The sequence below is a fragment of the Phocoena sinus genome, chromosome 8, assembly GCF_008692025.1.
Source record: "Phocoena sinus isolate mPhoSin1 chromosome 8, mPhoSin1.pri, whole genome shotgun sequence".
NCBI lineage: Eukaryota > Metazoa > Chordata > Mammalia > Artiodactyla > Phocoenidae > Phocoena > Phocoena sinus.
The window spans coordinates 99,146,451-99,172,448 of NC_045770.1; the positions used below are offsets into that span (position 1 = coordinate 99,146,451).

General features: G+C 40.0%; 1 protein-coding gene across 1 annotated transcript; it reads right to left on the minus strand.

Moving 5' to 3' along the window:
* Positions 1 to 1,709: 1,709 nt before the first annotated feature.
* LOC116758717 (glycine N-acyltransferase-like) lies at positions 1,710 to 24,145 on the minus strand. The gene is given in 7 exon segments (XM_032641815.1): positions 1,710 to 2,723; positions 6,986 to 7,157; positions 9,264 to 9,306; positions 9,308 to 9,391; positions 15,164 to 15,271; positions 18,582 to 18,677; positions 24,064 to 24,145. Coding segments are annotated over 6 exon segments (888 nt in total). The 5' UTR covers positions 18,660 to 18,677; positions 24,064 to 24,145; the 3' UTR covers positions 1,710 to 2,320.
* Between the last annotated feature and the right edge of the window lie 1,853 nt (positions 24,146 to 25,998).

Consider the following 25,998-nt stretch of genomic DNA (forward strand, 5'->3'; position numbering starts at 1 on the left):
TTATAATGGCCATTCTGATTGGCGTGTGGTGATACCTCGTTGTTTTAATTTGCATTTCTCTAATAATTAGTGATGTTGAGCATCTTTTCATGTGCCTCTTGGCCATCTGTATGTCTTCCTTGGTGAAATGTCTATTTAGATCTTCTGCCCATTTTTTAACTGGATTGTTCGTTTTTCTGATATTGAGCTCCATGAGTTGTTTGTATATTTTGGAGATTAATCCTTTGTCTGTTGTTTCATTTGCAAATATTTTCTCCCATTCTGAGGGTTGTCTTTTTGTCTTGTTTATGGTTTCCTTTGCTGTGCAAAAGCTTTTAAGTTTAATTAAGTTCCACTTGTTTATTTTTGCTTTTATTTCTGTTACTCTAGGAGGTGGGTCAAAAAAGCTCTTGCTGTGGTTTGTGTCAAAGAGTGTTTGTTTTTCCTATGTTTTCCTCTAAAAGTTTTATAGTGTCTGGTCTTACATTTAAGTCTTTAATCCATTCTGAGTTTATTTTTGTGTATGATGTTAGGGAGTGTTCTAATTTCATTCTTTCACATGTAGCTGTCCAGTTTTCCCAGCACCACTTATTGAAGAGGCTGTTTTTTCTCCATTGTCTGTTCTTGCCTCCTTTGTCATAAATTAGGTGCCCATATGTGCGTGGGTTTATCTCTGGGCATTCTATCCTGTACCATTGTTCTTTATTTCTGTTTTTGTGCCAGCACCATACTGTCTTGATTACTGTAGCTTTGTGGTATAGTCTGAAGTCAGGGAGCCTGATTTCTCCAACTCCGTTTTTCTTTCTCAAGATTGCTTTGGCTATTCGGGGTCTTTTGTGTTTCCATACGAATTATAAGATTTTTTGTTCTAATTCTGTGAAGAATACCATTGGTAGTTTGATAGGAATTGCACTGAATCTGCAGATTGCTTTGGGCAGTATAGTCATTTTCACAATATTGATTCTTCCAATCCAACAACATTGTATATTTCTCCATCTGTTTATGTCATCTTTGATTTCTTTCATCAGTGTTTTATTATTTTCTGATTACAAGTCTTTCGCCTCCTTAAGCAGGTTTATTCCTAGATATTTTATCCTTTTTCTTGCAATGGTAAATGGGAGTGATTTCTTAATTTCTCTTTCTGATTTTTCGTTGTTGGTGTGTAGGAATGCCAGAGATTTCTGTGCATTAATTTTGTATCCTGCAACCTTTCCAAATTCATTGATTAGTTCTAGTAGTTTTCTGGTGGCATCTTTAGGATTTTCTATGTATAGTATCATGTCACTGGCAAATAGTGACAGTTTTACTTCTTCATTTCCAATTTTTATTACTTTTATTGCTTTTTCTTCTCTGATTGCCATGGCTAGGACTGATTATCCATTTTAAATATAGCAGTGTGTACACGTCAATCCCAAGCTCCCTAAACATCCCCTCTCCCGCTCTTCCCCTCCCCCACCCCACCCCACCCCAGTAACCATAAATTCCTTCTCTAAATCTGTGAGTCTGTGTTTCTATTTTGTAAATAAGTTCATTTGTACCATTCTTTTCCCCCTTACCTCTTTAGAGGAGTTCCTCAGAGCTATCTGAGAAACTGTTTCCCAGGCTAGTCCTCAGTAAGCCCCCAGTAAATCTGAAACTCCCAGCTCTCACCTTGTGCAATTTCAGAGGACAGAAACAACGTTAGTATCTCTTTCCTGAAGTAGGAGTTGCAAAAGAAGATATTAATGTCAGTCAGTCTTTTTGTTTTAATTATCTCTGATGCATTATACACACACACACACACACCATCTATATCTATAGATATAGAAATGTATGGTATGTGTGTATAGTATATTTCATGTGATTATAATACAAGGCTTAAGAAGTGGCCTGGGAAAGGAGGATATTCAAAGAGCTACTCGGAAGACATGTGACTCTATAGTCAATTAAAAACAACACATAGAAAGCCAGAGGGAAAAAGTCCTAGAACCCACAAGTTATTACAATCCTTCTGGCAAATTGGAAAGGGTCAGTGAGGAAGCAGTTCCAGGAAGAACAATGCAGAAAAACATGCAACTAAGTATAAAGCATGACTAGGATGCTGGAAGTGTAGGAGCTGTACCAGCCAGACAGCTGGGGTGCCTGGCCTGTTTCCTACTGAGGAAACTAAGGGAATCCTGGGAGGTATTTGAGCACAGAGACTGAGGCTATCCTGTTCACTACCCATCACTGCTTCCTCAGAGCTCAGGACCCTTCATTACCATTGATTACATTTTATTCCCTCTCTCCTCTCTCCATCACCCATCAGCTCCTCCAGCCACATGCCCCATCCATTCAATACTGTCTTGTGTTCAGGTCTGCTTCACAGAGGCACAAAGTTCCACTGGTTCCAGTCACAGGGCACAGAGATATTCTGCAGCTTGAAGTTCAGTTTTTGCATGATGTGATTGGCCCTATCTACATGGGAATACATGGGGAAGCCAAGTTTGTCTAGAGCCTGAACCTGGACATAGATGAGGTAGGTGATGAGGCCCTGGGCCCGGTACTCAGGTATGGTGCCTGCCATCCGCAGCTCTCCTGTCTGGTCCATCAGGGCCCAGGATACAGGGGTCCCCTCAGGCCCCAGCAGGCAGAAGGTGGGGAAGGTCCGGATACAGCGCTCGATGAACCGCTGGCTCCTCTCATTGCCACCAAAATGCCAGAATTTATTCACCAAGGCAGCGTGGGTAGGATCCAGGGATGAGAGTTTCAACACCTTTTGATGGCTATTGGGAACAAGGGGGAAGAATAGCCCATAATATTGAAACTATATACAAGCCTGTTTATCCCTGTCCTTTGAAATGAAAACCTTTTGCTTTAGTCTCCCAGGCCTCCCTTGAGTGTCAAAAGGCTAACAGAATTAATGATTAGAAAATGTGAAGATCTAGAAACAGAAGAGCTGTTGGGCTGAGAAACTGGTAACAATTTAGACTATAAATCTGCCACATGACAGAATCACTGAACTCACAGTCCTCTGCAAGATATTGATAAGGGCCTGACACACATTTCTAAGTTGTTTTTATAGGAAGCAGATCCCCACCAGATGAAAACTGCTGACCTCAAGAGCATAGACCCTAGACTGGTTGAAACCAGAAGGTTGGTGATGCTTGAAACTTCACCTTGATGCCAACCAATCCAAGAATTGTGCACAAGCTGACCACAACCCTGCAGCAACCTCCCTCACACTGACTTTAAAACCCCTTCCCTGAAAGCCGTTGGGGAGTTCGAGTCCTTTGAGCATGAGCTGCCCGTTCTCCTTGCTTGGTGCCCTGCAATAGATGCTGTACTCTCCTTCACCACAACCTGGTGTCAGTAGATTGGCTTTACTGCAAGTGGACCCAAGTTTGGCTCGGTAACAATATCACATGTACTGTGGAGTATTTTATTTGTCCCCTGCCCCAATTGTTCTGAGAGGGGAATAGGAGCATATTTAAGCATAAGTGCTCTGTAGCCAGGCTGTCTGGATTCATAATCTGACTCCTTGGGTGATTTGGGGCTGATTACTTCATTTCCCACTTCCTCTATTTCTTCATCTAATAAATAAGGATGATAATCACGCCTCCTTTATAGAATCATTGTGAGGCTTAAATGAGTCAATGGATGTAGGGACTTAGAACAAGCACGTGGCAGATAATAAATCCTCTACAGAAATTAGCTCCAATCGTTTCATTTGGCCTCTGCTGCAACTTTCCAACCTAGATAGCGCAGGTGTTCTTATCCTTATTTTACACAGAAGGAAAACGTTGCAGAGATATAAACAAGTGCCCCAAAGCACATGCTAGCAAGCAGTGAAGCCAGACCTTAAAATGTTGATGTCCGAAGGTCCTTGGCTACCATGTCGCACAAGTGGGGAGGCTGAGGTCCAGAAAGGGGCAGTGACATGAAGTGCAGGCAGCCCCCAAGGCACAGAACACTGAATCTGATGGCATCTTCAGGCTGTAAAGGGGCTTTGGGAGGTGTCCTGGAAAGAGCCCACAAGGTGAAACTAGGAGATCTAGACTCAAGCCCACTGTGCCCTTAACCATCCATGTGACCTGAACAAGCTATTTCATCATCTGAGTCTGTTTTCTGTCAGGAAAATGGGGATAATATCTCCCATCCTGTTTATCCTACAGTGCAGACAAGGGGATCCAGAGAGATTCTTTGATACAAAGTGAATAAAACTCTCCCAGGAGTACAGATGGAAGGCCATGGGACTGGGCATCTTTAGTTCAAATCTCCACCATCAGTGTTCAGTTCTATTCAGTGTTAGACTGGACATCAATGGGGGAAAATATATTATTTGTTGAAATTCTCTTTATTGGAAAAATTTGTTTGTCAAGTGAATTTAGTGAACACATTTATTAAATACCTACTATATACCAGGCACTGTTTTAGCTGTGGAAGATCTGTCAGTGAACAAGACAGGGAAGGTACCTGCTCTCTCTCGTGGGGTTTGCAACGTTGTTGGGGAGAGTTCAAACATCCAGTAAGTAAGACCGTTAACTAAATTACCTAATTTCAAATAATCATAAGTGCTACAAAGAAAATAAAAGTGGGTCATGTGTGGAAAATAACTGGGAAGTGATTTTAGGTGGAGTCGTCTAGCCTGGACTCTCTGGAAGGTGACATTTGAGCAGTTCTGAACAGCAAAAGAAGTCATGTGTGTCAGGATTGGGTGTGGTGGGGGCAGAGGGAAAAGCTGACTCAAAAGGCCTGAGCTTACAAACAACCCAATCAAAAAATGGGCAGAAGACCTAAATAGACATTTCTCCAAAGAAGACATACAGATGGCCAAGAGGCACATGAAAAGCTGCCCAACATCACTAATTATTAGAGAAATGCAAATCAAAACTACAATGAGGTATCACCTCACACCAGTTAGAATGGGCATCATCAGAAAGTCTACAAACAACAAATGCTGGAGAGGGTGTGGAGTAAAGGGAACCCTCTTGCACTGTTGGTGGGAATGTAAATTGATACAGCCACTATGGAGAACAGTATGGAGGTTCCTTAAAAAAGTAAAAATAGAATTACCATATGACACAGCAATCCCACTACTGGGCATATACCCAGAAAAAACCATAATTCAAAAAGACACACGCACCCCAATGTTCATTGCAGCACTATTTACAATAGCCAGGTCATGGAAGCAACCTAAATACCCATCAACGGACGAATGGATAAAGAAGATGTGGTACATATATACAATGGAGTATTACTCAGCCATAAAAAGGAACGAAATTGGGTCATTTGTAGAGATGTGGATGGACCTAGAGTCTGTCATACAGAGTGAAGTAAGTCAGAAAGAGAAAAACAAATATCGTATATTAATGCATATATGTGGAATCTAGAAAAATTGTACAGATGAACCTGTTTGCAAGGCAGAAATAGAGACAGAGATGTAGAGAACGAACATATGGACAGCAGTGGGGGAAAGGGGGATGGGGAGTGGGATGAAGTGGGAGATTGGGATTGACATATATACACTAATATATATAAGATAGATAACTAATAAGAACCTGCTGTATAAAAAATAAAATACAATTCAAAAAAAAAAAAGCCTCAGCTTACAATGATTGGTGGCAGGAGGAAGACCAGTGTTGTTGGGGGCAGTAAGCAGGAGAGGAGATGAGGTCTAAAAAGTAGATGGGAGTTGGCTCTTATAGGGTCACGTTGGAGTTCCGAATTATTTCCAAGTGAGATGGGAAGTACTCGAGTCTTTTAAGCAGGGGAAGAACATGGTCTAATGTGCATTTTTTTAAAAAAAAGATTACTCTGGCTGCTTGGCAGAAAATGGATGGTTAGGAGACCAAAGCAAAAGCTGGAAGAGAAGGTAAGAGGTATAGTGGGTTGAATGGTGTGTCCACTCGAAAGGTGTGCCCACCTGGAACCGGAAAATGTGACCTTATTCAGAAAAAGCATCCTTGCAGGTGTAAGTACATTGAGGATCCCAACATGAAATCATCCTGGATTATCTAGTGGGCCTTTAATCCAATAAAAAGTGTCCTTATAATAGAAGAAAAGACACAAACACACACAGAGAAGCCCATGGGAAGGCAAATTCAGAAATGAGAGTGATGAAGCTGAGACAGGCTGGGACCTGGGACCCTTTGCTGCAGTGCTACACTGCTTGCACCTGGACAAATTCTCCTCGGGCAACAAAACACAAAGAAACTATAAGAAACTAAAAATAACTGTGTGCGTGTGCACTTGGGGCAAATTATGGACAAAGGGACAAAAAGACCCAAAACGCCCAATTCCCACTTCTGAAGAGCCAGGAGCAAAAAACAGGGTGTCGGGAGCAAAAGCTGGGTACTGCGCATTCCCCCTGCACACAACACCACCAAAGGGGTGGGCAAAACACCTAAGCCACGCCTCTGGCCCGACCCCTGGACACACCCCTACCCTCACCCCATATAAGGAACCAGCTCGACCCCCTGCCTCAGCCAGCAAGCAAGCAAGGGAACCTGTGGTTTGTTCTCTCTCGCCACTGCTGCAGCAGGGGCCCCAATAAAGCCTTACCTGAACTTCTTGTCTGGCCTCTAATCAGTTTCTATTGATTGGGGAAGGCCAAGAACCTTGGTTGGTATCAAAGCCACAAGCCAAGGAATGCCTAGAGCTACCAGAATCTGGAAGAGGCAAGGAAGGATTCCCACCTAGAGGCTTTGAAGGGAACAGAGGCTCGCCAACCCATGGACTTGGGACTTCTGGCCTCCAGAACTGTGAGAATAAATTTCTGCTGTTTAAAGGCACTCCAGTTTGTTGTGCTTTTTTGCGACTGTCCTAGAATGTGCTGGCTAATTCAGTGGTGACAGATACGAGGCTTCTTTCTTTGTTGTTTTGTTTTGTTTTTGTTTTTTGCCGCACCGCGCAGCCTGCGGGCGGGATCTTAATTAGTTCCCAGACCAGAGGGATTGAACTTCTGCCCTCGGCAGGCAGTGAAAGTGCAGAGTCCTAACCACTGGACCACCAGGGAATTCCCCAGAGCAACTTCTTTCAGACTTACATGGACTTGTATTTATCACCATTGGGTGATACGTTTTTTGCATCCAGCAAGGAAGTAGCCAATTTCTTTGCTGTCTCAGAGACCATATAGAGAAAGCACTGTGTTTGCTTCACCTTGCCCAATTTAATAGCCGCAAGATTTTTTATCACATCATCCAGGCTGGACTGTGAACCTAGATGGAGGAAATGAATTATATGAGATATCACCGTTCCTTTAAGTGTCAGGAAAAAGCTGTCCAACGGCTGCAAAGTTTGCAGGTTTCGAATTATTAAAACTCGTGTCCCATCATGAAAAGACTTCTATGGGATAATGGCAAATCACTCTCATATTTAAAAATAATTCAAAATTGGGATAATACTACGATTCCTGAGTACATTACAGTACAGTTATGACCATCAAAGGAGATGAGGTATAAAGATAATAACCAAAATGGATTGAAAAATTCTCTGCACGCAGTGCGGTAGATTGCTGCTACAGTGGTCTGAGTTTCTTCCTCTTCACTATCTTGATTTTTTTCTCCTTAACCGACTATGGGATTGACCATGAAACTTGCTTTGGCCAATAGAAAAGTAGCAAATATGAATCAGTAAAAAGCTTGAAAAGTGACTATGCATGGAGGTTTGCCTTTTCTCTCTGCTCTTGAGAACCTGTGATTTCTATACGTCGCCCAAGCCACTTCATCAGCACAGACAAAACCAGCATTAACAGCCAAACTTGAGATTACGGCTAACTTAGTCCTACCGGCTCATTGAAAACCCCCAGCTGACTGCAGCTACACGGGTGAATCGAGGGGAGACCAGCAGAAGAGTCACCCAGCTGAGTCTAGTCCAAATTGCTGACCCACAAAATCGTGAGCTCGTAAATGATTGTGGTTTGCAGTCACTATTGGGGGATGGTTTGAAAACCAGATAAAATCAGGCATAGTGCTAAGCACTTCTCATTCAAGATCTTATTCAATCTTTAAATGGCTTATGTTTTGGGTACTATTCTAATCCTCATTTTTTTTTTTTTTCGGTACGCGGGCCTCTCACTGTTGTGGCCTCTCCTGTTGCGGAACACAGGCTCCGGACGCGCAGGCTCAGTGGCCATGGCTCACGGGCCCAGCCGCTCCACGGCATGTGGGATCTTCCCGGACCGGGACACGAACCCGTGTCCCCTGCATCGGCAGGAGGACTCTCAACCACTGCGCCACCAGGGAAGCCCTAATCCTCATTTTTATATATAAGGAAACTGATCCACAGAGAGGTTGTTCCTTGCCTTAGATCACATAACTACTAACAGGCCCAGCAAGGTCACAATTTTAGGTAGTCTGACTCCAGAGAATACTTTTTTTTTTTTTCCTGGCCGCACAATAGCTTGGGAGATCTTTGTTGCGGAATCTTAGTTCCCCAACCAGGGATCAAACCCGGGCCGGGCCTCTGGCAGTGAGAGCACAGAGTCCTAACCACTGGACCGCCAGGGAATTCCCACATACATTCTTAACTACTAAATTCCTCCTTCGTAAATAAGACAATGATAAAACGGAGATGAGACAGAAGGAAAGCTCTGCTCCCATATTCAATCTCCCTAATAGATCCTGGAATAAACCACGAATCCTTAGCTATTAAGAAATTATGTTATTCATGATTTCCTATGTAAACCCCATGTACTGCAGTCTTCAAGTTCTAATACACTATTGTTGGAGGAGGTCATCAAGAAGACGTGCTACCTGTTGACTCATGAGCTGGACCCAGGCAATTGGAGGTTCCCCACTCCCTCCCCTCCTTGGAAGGTGCTTCCCACTTGCCTTCCCAGCTCCCAGAAGCTGCTCCAAGGACACAGCCTTGAGATTGAAATGTGGTGTTGAGATATCTGGATTGGGTACATGACTGAACCCAGTTAAGGCCACTATATAAATGTTTAAGATTTTGGCAGGTGGGTGAGGTGATATACTCATCCTGCAGTCTCCTGCAGGAGACAATCCTGGAAGTTCCCCTGCTTATTAAACTTGCCACCTACCAATCGGAAGTGGTTTGCCCCTTTCTTAGGCCTCTCCTTGCCATACATGTACATGGGGGCTGGTTTCAGATTTCACATGGGAAGCTCCCAAATAAGTTTGTGAACTAACAACTATGGAGGTAGTGGTGGCAGCTGAGAGAAAGAATGGACAGCAGGCTGAGTGTCTAGGACTTGGAGTAAAGATATAGAGGATGTAGGGCTGTAACTCAAAATGAAAAGTGACACTACAGATACAGACATGGGAGATCTCAGTAGCCAGCACACATCCCAGTTCCCTTACTTTGAATCTGCAAATGTTGCTTCCAGTTGATGACTTCTGGCAAAACCAAGGAATTCCCTGACATTTCTTAGGGTCCTGGAGTAGACTTGGTAAGTATTGGTGTAGTGATCAAGGTCATCCGTCATCTCCTGTTTGGGTTGGGAAAAGTAGAATCAACCAAAATGCTTGTATTTAGTGATTGCCATATTCGTTTTCAGGGTTCCATTATCTTATGACACTTTTAAATACTAAAATATTAGCTTTTTCATTGTATTGATTTTATTGAAGGATTATTTACATTATGAGATCAAGTCAAGGACTCCTTGATTCAATTAACAATGAAAAATGTCCTGAACAAAACTACTCCTAACTCAGTTATTGCTTTAAATTTTCAAACCAAGCAAAAATGATCCATTTAAAATTATTTTTCTATCCCTCCATAAAACTCATTAAGAAGCTTGAAAAAGGGGCTTCCCTGGTGGCGCAGTGGTTGAGAGTCTGCCTGCCGATGCAGGGGACGCGGGTTTGTGCCCCGGTCCGGGAGGATCCTGCGTGCCGTGCAGCGGCTGGGCCCGTGAGCCATGGCTGCTGGGCCTGCGCGTCCGGAGCCTGTGCTCCGCAACAGGAGAGGCCACAACAGTGAGAGGCCCGCGTACCGCAAAATAATAATAATAATAAAAAACTTCCAAGGGGGAAGAAAGTTTATTTAAAGAAATAATGGCTGAGAACTTCCCAAATCTTGAGAGAAATTTGGATACACAAGTTTATGAAGCTCGTAGATCACCAAATAGTCAACTTAAAGAGAACCTCTCTTAGACACATTATAATAAAACTGTCAAAACCCCCAAAAAGGCTATCAGCAGATTTCTCAGAGACCTTGCAAGCCATAAGAAGATGGGGGCATATATTCAAAGTGCTGAAAGAAATAAACTGCCAACCAAAAATACTTTACCCAGCAAAGTTGTTCTTCAGAAAAGATAGCAAGATATCATTTTTAATATCTTGCTATCACTATTTGTGATATTTGTTTTTTATTGGACATCTATTAACAAATTATTGTAGCTATAGATATTTCAATATTTTGTCCTTTAATCTTTATACTTGAGTTAAGTGGCTAAAAACCATATTACTATATGACAGTATTCTGAATCTGACTATATGCTTACTTTTACCAGTATGCTGTATATTTTCATATGTTTTTATGTTACTAATTAGCGTCCTTTCCTTTCAGCTTGAAGAACTCCTTTTAGCTTTTTTCTTTTTTTTTTTTTTGAGAAAGAACTGGAACACTTTTTTTGATGTTTCACTAACTTTCACGAACAAACAAAAACTGAGGAAGTTCATTACCAAAAGACCTGTCTTATAAGAAATACTGAAAGGGGAACAGTTCTCAGAGCTTTCTGAGATGCCCTTCCCAGGTTATAATCCTCAAATTTGGCTCGAATAAAATATTCCGATTCCTTCTTAAAAAAAAAAAAATGCTAAAAGGAGTTCTTCACACTGAAAGGAAAGGATGCTAATTAGTAACATAAAAACATATGAAAATATACAGCATACTGGTAAAAGTAAGCATATAGTCAGATTCAGAATATTCTCATATAGTAATGTTATGGTTTTTAGCCACTTAACTCTAGTATAAAGATTAAAGGACAAAACATTAAAACATCTATAGCTACAATAATTTGTTAATGGATATCCAATATTAAAAATATAAATAGTGACATTAAAAAGACATAAAATGGAGGGAGCAAAAGGATAGAGTTTTTGTATGCAATCAAAGTTAAATTGTTATCAGAGTAAAATAGACTGTTATATTTATAATATGTTTTACATAAGCCTCATGGTATCACAAAGCAAAAACCTACAGTAGATTTACAAAAGATAAGAGAAAAGAATCAAAGTTTACCACCACAGAAAATCATCAGTTCACAAAGGAAAGTTGCAAGAGGAAGAAAGGAACAAGAGGACTACAAAACAGCAGAAAACAATAAGGTGGCATTAATAAGTTCTTACCTGTCAATAAGTACTCTAAGTGTAAATTGATTCAATTCTCCAATCAAAATATATAGAGTAGCTAGATGGATTAAAAAAAAAAAAAGATCAACTCTATGTCGCCTACGAGACTTTAAGCTTTAGGGAAACGCATAGGCTCAAAGTGAAGGGATGAAAACAGCATACCATACAAATAGAAACCAAAAGACAGCAGGCATAGCTATATTTGTATCAGACAATATAGACTTTAAGCCAAGAATGATAACAAGAGAAAAAAGAAGGCTATTACAGAACTTTTTTTTTTTTTTCAGTATGCGGGCCTCTCACTGGTGTGGCCTCTCCTGTTGTGGAGCACAGGCTCCAGATGTGCAGGCCCAGCGGCCATGGCTCATGGGCCCAGCCGCTCTGCGGCATGTGGGATCTTCCCGGACCGGGGCACGAACCCGCGTCCCCTGCATTGGCAGGCGGACTCTCAACCACTGCGCCACCAGGGAAGCCCTATTACAGAACTTTGATGAAAGAAATTGAAGAAGACGTAAACAAATGGAAAGATACACATTTGGATTTATGGTTAATGAATTGGTTAAGGTTTCATGGATTGAAAGAATTAATTTTGTTAAAGTAATCATATTACCCAAAGCCATCTGTAGATTCAATGCAACCTCTATCAAAATTCCAATAGCATTTCCACAGAAATAGAAAAAAAAATCCTAAAACTTATATGGAACCACAAAAGATTGACTAGACAAAGCAATCCTGAGAAATAAGAACAAATATGGAGGCTTCATACTTTCTGATTTCAAACTATACTACAAAGCTGTAGAAATCAAAACAGTAAGGTATTGGCATGAAAATAGACACATAGACGAATGGAATTGAGAGCCCAGAAATAAGCTTTCACATATATGATCAACTAATATTTGACAAGGGAGCCAAGAACACTCAATCAGGAAAGAAGTCTCTTTAATAAATGGTATTGGGAAAGCTTAATAAGCACTTGCAGAAGAACGAATCTTACACCACTCAAAAAGTTAACTCAAAATGGACTGAAGCCTTAAACATAAGTACTGAAACTTTAAAAACCTAGAAGAAAATATAGAGATAAAGCTCCTTGACATTGGTCTTGGCAATGATGTTTTGGATATGACACCAAAAGCACAAGTAAAGAAGGCAAAAAATCAACAATTGGGACTACATCAAACTAAAAAGCTTCTGCACAGCAAAAGAAAAAATCAACAAAATGAAGAGACACCTATCAAATGGGAGAAAATACTTTCAAATCACATATCAGATAAGGGATTAGTACCCAAAACATATTTTAAAAACTCATACAATATAATATAAAAAACCCCAAACAATCCCATTAAAAATGGGCAGAGGAATTGACATACAAATGGCCAACAGATACATGAAAAAATGCTTTACATCACTAATTATCAGGTAAATGCAAATCAAGACCACATACATACCAGAATGGTTATCATCAAAAGGACAAGAGCTGGGCTTCCCTGGCGGCGCAGTGGTTGGGGGTCTGCCTGCCGGTGCGGGGGACATGGGTTCGAGCCCTGGTCTGGGAGGATCCCACATGCTGCGGAGCAACTGGGCCCGTGAGTCACAACTACTGAGCCTGCGCGGCTGGAGCCTGTGCTCCGCAACAAGAGAAGCCACGACAGTGAGAGGCCCGCGCACCGCGATGAAGAGTGGCCCCCGCTTGCCGCAACTAGAGAAAGCCCTCGCACAGAAACGAAGACCCAACACAGCCAAAAATAAACATACAAATAAATTAATTAATTTTTAAAAAAAAAGAAAGAAAAGGACAAGAGATAACAAGTACTGGGGAAGCTCTGGAGAAAAGGGAGCCCTGTGCACTGTTGGTGGGAAGGTAAATTGATGTAGCCACTATGTAAACAGTATGGAGGTTCCTCCAAAAATTAAAAATAGAGCTGTCATATGAATCAGGAATCCCATTCTGGGTATATAGCCAAAGCAAATGAAAACAGGATCTCAAAGAGATACCTGCACTCCATGTTCATTACAACGTTATTCACAATAGCCAAAATATGGGGGAAAAAATGAATGGATAAAGAAAATGTGGCATATCTTTACAATGGAATTTCAGTCAGCCACAAGAAAGAAGTAACTCCTGCCATTTGTGCCAACATGGATAGACCTTGTAGGCATTATGCTAAGTGAAATAAGTCAGACAGAGGAAGACAAATACTGTATGATCTTCTTTATGTGTGGAATCTTAAAAAGCTGAATCATAGATACAGAGAGTTGGATGGTGGTTACTAGAGGCTGGGGAGGCCTAGGTGGGGGAAACGCGGAGATATCAAAAGGTACAAACTTCTAGTTTGTACCAGATAAATAAATTTATTGTACCAGATAAATAAATTCTGAGGATCTAATATACAGTATGGGGATTATAGTTAACAAGGCCGTATTATATACAGTTGACCCTTGAACAATGCAGGGGTTATGGACTCCAACGCTCCATGCAATTGAAAATCTGCATATAGCTTTACAGTCAGCCCTTGTATCTCCTGTTCTGCATCCACAGATTCAACCATCCTCAGATGGTGTCGTACTGTAGCGTGTAATTATTGAAAAGAATCCGCATATAAGTGGACTTGTGCAGTTCAAGCCCATGTTGTTCAAGGGTCAACTGTACTTGAAAGTCTCTAAGAAAGTAGATCTTGAATGTTTTCACCAAAAAAAAGAAATGGTAATTATGTGACCTGATGGAGTGTTAGCTAAAGCTATGGTGGGAATCATTTAATGATATATGTGTATCAAATCTACACATTGTACATTTTATACTTACAAAATCTTATATGTCAATAATCGCTCGTAAAGCTGGACAAATCTTATTTTTAAGACTGTATTTTTGAAAGTAGCTCAGGTTTCTATCAATAATTAAAAGTCTTCATTTTCAGATTATTTAATTTGGTTATTTTGAATAATATTTCTTACCAATTTCACTTCTATATAAGTTCTATAAAATACATTTACATTAAAATTTTAGATTTTTACTTAATATTTTAAAATATAATTATATGTTTTATTTTTGAAATGTCTTAACTATTCAATTTCACTAATTAAAACATTATCATACAATATGTAAACAACAATTCCAACTATGTCATTTGCTCCTCAGTTTTCCTTAGTTCACTCTGTTATTTCAGACCTTATGGCTTGCAACTACTATTTTCTCTGCTTTGAGGGCAGTCCTTCCCTGCCACCATGTAAAAAATCTTATTTGCCTTCAACATCCAGTTTTGGTAAAATTTCTACTAAGAAGCATTTCTGATCCTCTCCCTGCAACCTCTACCACATATAGTCTTTTTCCTGCCCTGTTTTATTTGCTTTACTGATGACAGTAGGTTATAACACCCTGCAGTATCTCAATGGGAAGATAGTATCACAATGAGAAGTTTTGAGTTAGCATGAATGAGTTGGTGTAGTTTCAAAACTGGTGTTTTTAAAAGGTAGGAAATATTATTTCCCCCTTGGGTTAAGGGTTTAAAATGGGTTTCATTTATTACAATGCAGAATTCTAGCCTGGGAAATGCTTCTTTGATACCTTTAACAAAAGTGACCATCTACATAATCCTACATTACCACAACCTCCCACTGGTTGCCTCTATTCCCACAAACCGAGTGCAAGAAATGACAAAGTGTGTTTGGTCTAAAGCAGCGGCAGGATGCTATCTGTGTTTTGATCCTGGCTGTTTCACACGACGCTGTAATTTACCTGTGGATTTATCCATAATCTCCTCCAGGCTGTGGGCTTTTTGAGGACAAGGACTTGTTAACCAACACCTCGATTCATTTCTATAATCCCAGGGTCTACCACATTGCCAGGTGCATGGTAAGCACATAGCAAATACGAACATACATGCATATTCATTCCACATCTGGCACCTTACCTGCTCCTGAGGGCGGATAACCACTGTTTTAAAATCAGGCCACCTGTCCACCAGGGCCTGTAGCTTGAAAGGGTTTCCCTGATTCATGTGGAAGACGGTCCCATAAACCTGCAGTATCCGGACAAAGTGAGAGGGTCAGCTTATTAGGAAGGAATGGCAAAGTGCCTCGTTTGATCAGGACAAGGTTTATTTCTATGAAATAATGAAATTTTTTGATTGGAAGGCACCTAATGAGAATTTCTGCAGACCGTGTTTTAGGTTCTAATTTTTGCCCCAATAAATATATCTTTAAAAAATATTCATATAGGGCTTCCCTGGTGGCGCAGTAGTTGGGAGTCCACCTGCCGATGCAGGGGACACGGGTTTGTGCTCCAGTCCGGGAGGATCCAGCATGCCGCGGAGCAGCTGGGCCCGTAAGCCATGGCCGCTGAGCCTGCACGTCCGGAGCCTGTGCTCCGCAATGGGAGAGGCCACAACAGTGAGAGGCCTGTATACCGCAAAAAAAAAAAAAAAAAAAAAAAAAAAATCAGACCAATGAAACTTATGATAAAAGTTATGAACTCTCCCATTGTAGAATTTAATAAAATCTTTAATAAATTTCCTTCTATTCATGTACACACACAACAAACTTCACAAAAAATGAAAAATATCAGATACACTCCACTCCAGGTGTTTCCAACTTTTCAGTGTAAACAATGACCCTTCAAAGAATATCTTTTTGCAGAAATCTTTGCCTGTGTACCTGATATTTGCTTAGGGAATGTTTTTAGAAGGGAGATTGCTGGGCCTAAAGCTATCTACATGTTTAAGGCTTTTTAACATATATTTTTAAATTATCCTCTGGTAAAGGTAAATATTTCCTACCAATAAGTGGAGGCTATAGTAATTAAAGGTCAGGGACAATTGTCTCTTTGGTCCTTTTATAGCAAATAAAAATAAAGCCAGATAGTCTACCCGTAGAAGAATGCTTACCTTTCTCTTTCCCAGAGTAAAAGGATGGTTTACAAATGGTTAAGATTGAGGAAGGTGAATGGATTCAACTCACCCCAAATTATGCCAGGCCTTTCAAAGCATTAGCCTCACGTAAGATTCATCCACAATTCACCCCACTGTAGATTTGTGGTCTGATCTGTAATAACAGTGGCTAATATTTGCATAGCTTCTCTGTGTGCAAGGCACAGTTCCACCTGTTCAACATAAAGTCTTCTCATCCCGACAATAACCCCAAGAGGTTAGAGCTCTCATTACTCCCTTCTTTTTTTTTTTGGCTGCGTGGCTTGTGGGATCTTAGTTCCCCCACCAGGGATCGAACCCAGGCCCTGGACAGTGAAAGCACCAAGTCCTAACTGTGGGTCACCAGGGAAGTCCCTCATTACTCCCTTTTTGTATGAGAAAACCAAAGCCTGTAAAAGTTAAGTGATGTGGTGTCGACATACAGCTTGACGGTGGAAGAGGTAGGCACAGACCCAGGCAGGCTGGATGCTGAGTCTGCCCTTTCAGCCACAGAACCAATGCGATGTCACTGTCATCAGCCTAACTCCCATGGTAGGATTAGCGTGCATGTTCTTGACAAAACTAATAATAGAAATTGAAATATGTAACTTTATCGACCCATGTCCAAGGCGTTATGCCCAGTGGATGAGCATAATGGTTAGTACTTGGCTTCGAGGGTTAACCTGCCGGGAATAAAACCCTGGCTACTTACTGTGTGAACTTGGTAAAGTGCAGAGACCTAGTGTCTCTGTGCCCGTAGAATACCACAACCAGGGTTTTGACATTGATACGGTCACGATGTGGAAGAGTTTCATCATCACAACGATCACTCGTATTGCTCTTTAGAGTCACACCCATTACCCTCCACTGCTCACGTCCTCCTTCACCTCCAGCAACCATCAATCTCTTCTCCATTTCTATAATTTTGTTACTTCAAGAATTTTATATTTATGGACTCATGTAGCATGTCATCCCTTGGGATTGGCTTTTTTTTAACTCAGCATACTTTTCTGGAGCTTCGTCCAGATTGTTGCAGGTATCAATAGGTCATTTCTTCTTTGTCATTTAGTAGCATTCCACAGTATGGATGGACCACCGTTCGTTTAGCCATTCGTCTATGGAAGGACATCTGAGTAGTTTTCGGCTTTTGACTATTATGGATAAGGTTGTTATCGACATTCACGTACATAGTTTTGTGTGAAAATAAACTTGTATTTGTCTGGGGCAAACGTGCAGAATTGTAATTGCTGGTTGTGTGCTGGTTGCAAGATTAGTTAGAAACTTACAAATTGCTTTTCAAGAGTGGCTGTAACCGTCTCACATTCCCGCCAACAATACAGGAGAGATCCAGTTTCTCCTCATTCTTAACAGCATCTGAAGTGGAGGGCCTATTTTGCTCAAAGCATAGAGGTAGGCTCAGGTGAGTTGAAATTGGGTAAATGGATTATATTTCTGGCCTCAACAGTAACCAGTTGGGCAAGTTATTTAAGTTTCCTTGGTCAGATGCATCATCTACAACATAGGGAGAAGAGTGACATCCTCCTCATATGGGAGTTTTGAAGTTTATATGAGTTCACAGATAAAGCCCAGTGGCTGGGATGAGGTAAGGGCTATAAGTGCTTTCTCTTGCCACTAATGAACTGCACTGGCGTTGTTCTGACCTCGAGGTCCCCATTGGTGCCGGTGCCGGGCAGTGGTTGCATGTGACTTAAGCTTCTATCTTTAGGTGTAAAAGGAGCTTTTAAAAAGCAGTTTAGGGACTTCCCTGGCGGTCCAGTGGTTAGGACTCCACGCTTTCACCGTCGAGGGCTTGGGTTCAATCCTGGGTCGGGGAACTAAGATTCCACAAGATGCATGGCCAAAAAATAAAAAATGAAAGGAAAGCATTTTACTCGTTTCATCAATCCTCTGAATGTTAAAAATGAAAATATAAATAAAATGTGCATAAATCCAGCCACTTTGTAACAAATATTGCTGCAATAAAAAAATGAACAGTATATGATTATTTCTAGGTCTCCTCCATGGATAGTGCATAATCTTTTGGATTTCAAAGAAATAGGAGTTGACCTATTAAATGTTCCAAGAAGGTACATGGTGGTTAACCTTGCCTTGGGCGCAAATGTTTAAAAATTAGTATGTACTTAGATCAACCTTTTAAAGAGAAGTCAAGGAAATGTTTTTGAGTCTGCAGAAAGCGTTTTTTTCTTTGCCACTTAAAAGTATCAGACAAGTCATATTACTGAGACCTGTTTCCTCTTCTGGGACATGAGTATAATAGACCTCCCTTGCCAAGAGGTGCTATGTGAGATGCAGCATGAGTGAGTTCCTGCCACAGAATGGGTGCTCAGTAAAAGCTCATTCTCTTTCTCACCTCTATTACAAGAAGATGCAACCATTTGGTTCCCTAAGAATGTCCCATGCTCACCTTTAAGGCCTCAGGGAGGCTCTTCCTTAAGTACTTTTCTAGCATCTGCAACATCTGTGGACCCTGTAAGTGGAGCATCTTGGCAGGTACCTTAGCCTGGAGAGAAGACCAAGAAACAGCCAGGAATGAGGAGATACTGAACCAATAGAAATAGATTGGCACACATTTACCTGAACCTCAGAAGATAACAGGTGAGATAAATTTGCCTAGAAAACTGCTTTGGGAGAGGGGGAGAAAGTATAGTCACCATAGATTTCTAGCCTTACTATGAAGGACAGGAGTTTAGAAGGGCATCATAAAAGTCCTGAAGGGGCCACCTCATAGAAGACACAAAGAAACAAGCGCCGAAGATTCTATCCTAATACCTACGTCCAAGCCCTTCTTCAGTGCCTTTTATTGGTGTCACTGTCATTGAAGTCCTCACCAACTCCAAGGAAGGATGAGATGGGCAGAAAGCACAGCATCCTCTTTCTAATAATTTTCGCTTCACTTTCTTATACTACCCTGAATTTTAGTCATTAAAGACACATATATTTTAACAAACATATTTTAGAATTGAAGTATAGTTGATTTACAATGCTGTGTTAATTTCTGCTGTACAGCAAAGTGATTCATATATATATATATATATATATATATATATATATATATACATTTAAAAATATTCTTTTCCATTGTGGTTTATCATAGGATATTGAATATAGTTCCCTGTGCTATACAGTAGGACCTTGTTGTTTATCCATTCTGTATATAATAGTTTACATCTGCTAACCCCAACCTCCCACTCCATCCCTCCCCTTGCCCTGTCCCCCTTGGCAACCACAAGTCTGTTCTCTATGTCTGTGAGTCTGTTTCTGTTTCATAAATAGGTTCATTTGTGTCATATTTTAGACTCCACATAGAAGTGATATCATATGGTATTTGTCTTTCTCTTTCTGACTTAATTCACTTAGTGTAATAATCTCTATTTGCACCTATGTTGCTGCGAATGGCATTATTTTATTCTTTTTTATGGCTGAGTAGTATTCCATTGTCTATATGTACCACATCTGCTTTATCCATTCATCTGTCAATGGACATGTAGGTTGTTTCCATGTCTTGGTTATTGTGAATAGTGCTGCTATGAACATAGGGGTGCCCGTATCTTTTTGAATTAGAGTTTTCTCTGGATATATGCCCAGGAGTGGGATTGTTGGATCATATGGTAATTCTATTTTTAGTTTTCTAAGGAACCTCCATACTGTTTTCCATAGTGGCTGTACCAACTTACATTCCCACCAACAGTGTACAAGGGTTGCCTTTTCTCCACATTCTCTCCAGCATTTGTTATTTGTAAAGTTTTAATGGTGGCCATTCTGACTGGTGTGAGGTGATATCTCATTGTAGTTTTGATTTGCATTTCTCTAATGATTAGTGATGTTGAGTGTCTTTTCATGTGCCTATTGACCATTTGTATTTCTTCTTTGGAGAATTGTCTATTTAGGTTTTCTGCCCATTTTTCGATTGGGTTTTTTTTTTGGTTGTTGTTGTTATAGAGTTGTATGAGCCGTTTGTATATTTTGGAATTAAACCCGTCGGTCACGTCGAACAAACGCATTCTTTAAGCATGCAAGTGCATCTTTGTCCATGATTATCCCAATGTCACCACTAACAAGCTATGTAATCTTCAAAAAGTTACTTGACTTCCTTGTTCCTTGGTTTCCTCATTAATAAATCCTCTGGAAAGAGATCCTATCTTAGAAAATTGCTGTGAGAATTAAATGAATTAATACATATTAAGTGCATAGAAAAATTTCCAGCATATATTAACTCAAAATGTTATTATTTTTATTATTGTTATTATTAATATTGTCCCTGACCGTTAACTACACAGTAATTCAAATCAGTCCATTGGGTTGTTCTTCTGTATTGAAGAAATGGGATGTAACTTAAACACAGACCACGATATGAACGTCTTCAGTTAGAATAGTGCCCTGGGAAAAATCATAGACGTGAGGATGAAATGAAGTAATCCACGCACTGGCACCAAATGAATGAAAAAGTGCATGTAAAACTCTTAGCAGAGTGCCTAGCAGAGAATAATATTAATACGTCATTATTATTATCATTCCCTGAAGGAAGCAGGAAAAATGTAGATTGATGTACTTAGTCCTTTTGTGCTGAGGCACTTTACCTTTCCAGATCTCTGTCCAGCATGTTCTTGGCTTTCTTCTTTTTAGGAACACATGCCCTTTGGCATGGTCAGTTAAGATACAGACTTGTAGAGATGGAACCAGTGTTTCTTACTTTCAATGGGAAAATGCTTATGGTTCCAAAGATCTCATTTACCTTTTGGAACCTGCTGTGTGAACAGATTTGAGATTGCTTGAATGAGTGAATATTCTTGACTTTTCCATGTGTATATCCTGCCCCACACTACCAGGTGGTCTCCAGTTCTTTGGGGACCAACAGGCCATTTTGTTCCCTATGTTCACTTATTGGTTTGACGAGAGGAGAGTCTTTGACAGCATTACTATAGCTGTGGTTATATCTTTTAAAACTACATTTATTGTTGAATAATTTAAATGGGCATAATTAAAAGCATATGTAGGGTACAATTCTATGGGTTTGACACATGTATATGCCTATGAAACCATCACCACCTTTCCGATATAGAACATTTCCTTCATGCCCTGTGTTTCTTGATTTCTCTTTGTAGTCAGTTGCTCTCCACTGCTAGCCTACTCAAGAACTGATCAGCTATCACTATGGATTAGTTTGCCTTATATTGAATATAATGTAATCATACTATGTACCTTACATGTGGTATAATGACGTTAAGATTAAAACAATTTGATCACGTAACAGTTGTTTGTTAATTTTTATTTCTGAGTATTATTTCATTGTAGAAATATACTACAATTTATTTATCCATCCATCTGTTGATAGGTGTTTGGGTTGTTTCTTTTCTTTCCTTTTTTGGCTATAATAAGTAGAACTACAATGGATATTCATGTAAAAGCTTTGTAGTGGTTATATGTTTTCACTTATCTCAGGTAAATACCTGGGAGTGGAATAGCTGGATTGAATGGAAAGTATATGTTTAACTATGTAAGAAACGGCTAAACAGTGTTTTCTAAGTAGTTCTTTCATTTTACATTCCTACCAGCAAATCATGAGAGTTCCAATTACTCCACACTTCAACAATGCTTTGGACTGTTGGTCTTTTTATCTTTTAATTTATTATTATTTTAAAAAAATTTATTTTATATTGGAATGTATTTGACTTACAGTGTTGTGTTGCTTTCAGGTGTACAGCAAACTGACTCAGTTATATATATACATATATTTATTCTTATTCAGATTCTTTTCCCATATAAATTATTACAGAATATTGAGTAGAGTTCCCTGTGCTATACAGTAGGTCCTTGTTGATTATCTGTTTTATATGTAATAGCATGTATCTGCTAATCCCAAACTTCTAATTTATCCCTCCGCCCACACCTTTCCCCTGGGGTAACCATAAATTTGTTCCCTAAGTCTGTGAGTCTGTTTCTGTTTTGTAAATAAGTTCTTTTGTATCATTTTCGGACTGCTGGTCTCTTAAATTTTAGCTAAACTATGGATGTGAAGAGTTATCTAATTGTGGTTTTAATTTACCTTTTCATGATGACACTGTACTTGTAATTCATGCTCTTTTTAAAACCTTCTTGATCAGTTTAGAGCAGGGTTCCTTACATTTAGCACTACTTCTATTTCAGCCCAGACAATTCTTCGCTGTGGGAAGCAATTCTGTGTACTGTAGAACATACAGTAATGTCCCTGGCCTCTACCCACTAGCCATCAGTAGTAACAGCTCCACTCTCAATTGTGAAAAACATAAATGTCTCCAGACATTGGCTCCATCTCCTTGAGAGCCTCAGGGTAGTGGAAGTCTCATGTTCCGAGAGGCAAATGTGACCTTTTATCCAGAAGCATCTCGTAAGAGGTAAAATGAAGCAGAAGAGGCAAAATGAGCTTGATGCCAAATTTCTGGGGTTGTAACATTGTTATAATACTTCAAATCACATAATGTGAGACTGCTCCACATATAGGCATGCACACACACACACAGTGGAAAGTACCACCACCGCCAACAACAAACATACTGTCCAGTTAATAGGGTAGACTGAAACCTGAAGAGGCTCTAGAACACTGTACAGTCAGGGTGAGCTTTTAGCTTTGGCAAAGGGCAAAGTCCACAGTTCAGACCCAGCCTTTGCCTTATTGGAAATGTTTGTAAAATGTTGAACAATTCAAACAGAGAAAACAAGTTCTAAAGAATAATTTTATAAAACAATATTAACAAATAGGAACAAACAAGACACAATCTTGATGTCTAGCACTAGGATAAGATTACATAAATTATGATCTCTTAGTATGCTGCAACTCTAGGAACCATTAACATAGTAACTATGACACACACACACATACACAGGAGAATACTAAAATAAAAGGAGAAAATGTAGAACATAAAACAGTACATAATTCCTGATTATAATAGGTAAATCTTTGCTTACACATATTCTATGTGCAACATATACGAGAATTTTAAGGATGTAGAAAGATAAATTTAGAAAGAAAAACAAAATATTGAAAGACATTTTTATGGGGGCTTCCCTGGTGGCGCAGTGGTTAAGAATCCACCTGCCAATGCAGGGGACATGGGTTCGAGCCCTGGTCCAGTAAGATCCCACATGCCACAAAGCGACTAAGCCCGTGAGCCACAACTACTGAGCCTGTGCTCTGGAGCCTGCAAGCCACAACTTCTGAAGCCTGTGAGCCTAGAGCCCCTGCTCCGCAACAAGAGAAGCCACCGCAATAAGAAGCTCGGGCACTGCAACGGAGAATAGCCCCTGCTGGCCACAGCTAGAGAAAGCCTGTGCACAGCAACGAAGACCCAACAGAGCCAAAAATAAATTTAAAAATAAAAAGACATTTTTATGGCCGTAGCATTATTGATAAAATCTTTTAAATTAACTTTCTTCTTCACATGATTTGAATTAACTGTAAATCTGGCCTGCATTCTAGTCCACATTCCTCTGCATATTTCCTCTTTGACTTTGAACAGACTACTTCACTTTCCTGGTTAACCTTTATCTAAAGGAAAAGCTACCTCCTTTAGAAAGTTTCCTAAAGGACTAAATAGAACGATGCTTGCTTAGTATCTCGGCACATTAGGTGCTAGATAAATGTTACTTGGATCAGCATCCTTCCTTGCAAATGTTATTACTTCTCCACTCACCCACCAGCTTCCCAAATCCCTCCATATCATTTATCTGCTTAGAACGAAACCTGGTTTAATCCTTCCAAGAATTTTTTCCACAGTACACCTGCCGTATACAGAGGACCTGCAATGCATTATTTCTCAAATTGAATAGACTCCCTTTTCTTCAACCTAAGTGTCAATAAATAAGCTCGGCCCTTCATTTGGAAACCAGCAAGAGCATTTGATTTTTCCCACCTTGTCGTGAGAGGAAAATGAGGAGGCAGGTGTCAAAAAGCAGCGATTCTCTCCAATGAGATGAGCCCTCACCTTGTCTCCACGAAGAAAGGTCCCCAGGAAAAAATGAGAAGCAGCAGACTTTTCCAGAAATATTTCCAGACTTTTCCCTTTACCCTGGCAAGTACAGCCAGGAACTGCAAAGTGTGTTTAGGTAATTTTTCTACAGAAATAGCTAAATTGAAGCTGTTGAAGGAGACCTTGTCTATTTAAAAGCAGCGAGGAGAAGCTTCAACTGTTAGCTGATGTGGAATCCAGTGGCACCTGATCCCTCCCTCTGGGTCACATGTCCTGCTGCCTCTGCAAATTTGGGAGTCTGATTGTAACTAAGGGTTTGTATTCTCATCCTACCATTTACCGGCTGTGTGTCTTTGACCAAGTCATCTAATCTCTCTGTGCCTCTGTTTCCTCATCTATAGGTGAGGTAAATAATACTACCTACTCTCACTAGGTTGTGGGGTTTTTTTTTCCAATTTTCTTATAAATTTTATTTTGTTATTTATTTATTTACTTTATTTTTTATTGGAGTATAGTTGATTTACAATGTTGTGTTAGTTTCAGGTGTACAGCAAAGTGAATCAGTTTTCATATATATATATATTTACTCTTTTATAGATTCTTTTCCCATATAGGTCATTACAGAGTACTGGGCAGAGTTCCCTGTGCTAGACAGCAGGTCCTTATTAGTTATCTATCTTATATAAAATAGTGTGTGTATGTCAATCCTAATCTCCCAATTTATCCCTCCCTAGGTTTTTGTTTTTTTAAGTTAAATGGGCTAACATTTGTGAAATGCTTAGGTAAGTGCTGGACAAATATAAAATGTATATTAATGTCTCTTAAATGAAACAAAGCAAAACAAAATTACCGGCATGTAGGGTAAGCTGCATATGTAAATATCTCTCAAAATATTTAGTGAAATACCTTTTCCCTGTGGTTACAGATCCAGCCCCTTTTGATATGATCATTCTATTGTGACAATGAAGAGAAGAATGTCAGAAACAGATGACATGTTGTCCTACTACACCATCCTACACAGTTATACACAGTGTGAGATTTTCCTAGAAACTTCCTCGCCAAATTCCTCATTTATGTTGACTCAAGGCGGCCGTTCCTAACTAGCTCATTATATATAAGTGAAGATGCACACATCACAATGTTAGATGAGGTTTTGCCTTAATTTGGGATTCCTGGTATTCAAGGAAAAACAAATTCATGTTAAAACATTATCTGTAGTCAGATAGCATACAGAATGTATCTTGCAAACAGAGATAGAAGTATGGAGGCAATTACTTTTACAGTGTCAGGGAACTAACTTAGGAAAAGAAACAGTTTCCTGTTGTAAAAGCATAGAAAGCCAGGGAGAATTTTATTTATCTTACACATAGATTGTTCCAGCTTTCCTTTGGTGTTAATCCACTGTGTTTGCAATGGCACAGATTCTTACCAGTCAGCCAAAGAAAATTCAAGACTGTTCCATTATCCTTAACTCTGGACTAAAGAACGTCAACTAGTCTGAGATGGCTGCATAGATTGAAGTGTGTCTTTATCATGATAGTCATTATAAAGGACAGTCACAGATGACCACTTGCAGCTAGAGGTGTCCCATCAGCTAACAGGTATAACTCCAGGTGTACTTGACAGTTCCAGACTCTTTGAAAGGACCCATAGTACACTGGGGGAGTCGGGGAGGAAATACACTGGAATGGTCTTAACTAAGATTCCCACAGTCCTGGCTTAGCAGAGAAGAACCTGATTCCCTCATAGGATAAGAAGCCAGGAGCCTCTCATAAGGTGTGGTTACATTTATTATTTCTGTAGGTGTTCCATATCTGGGTTATATCATGAAGAACAGTTCCTGATTCTCAGGAATATTTGTATGTCTGTCTTTACAGC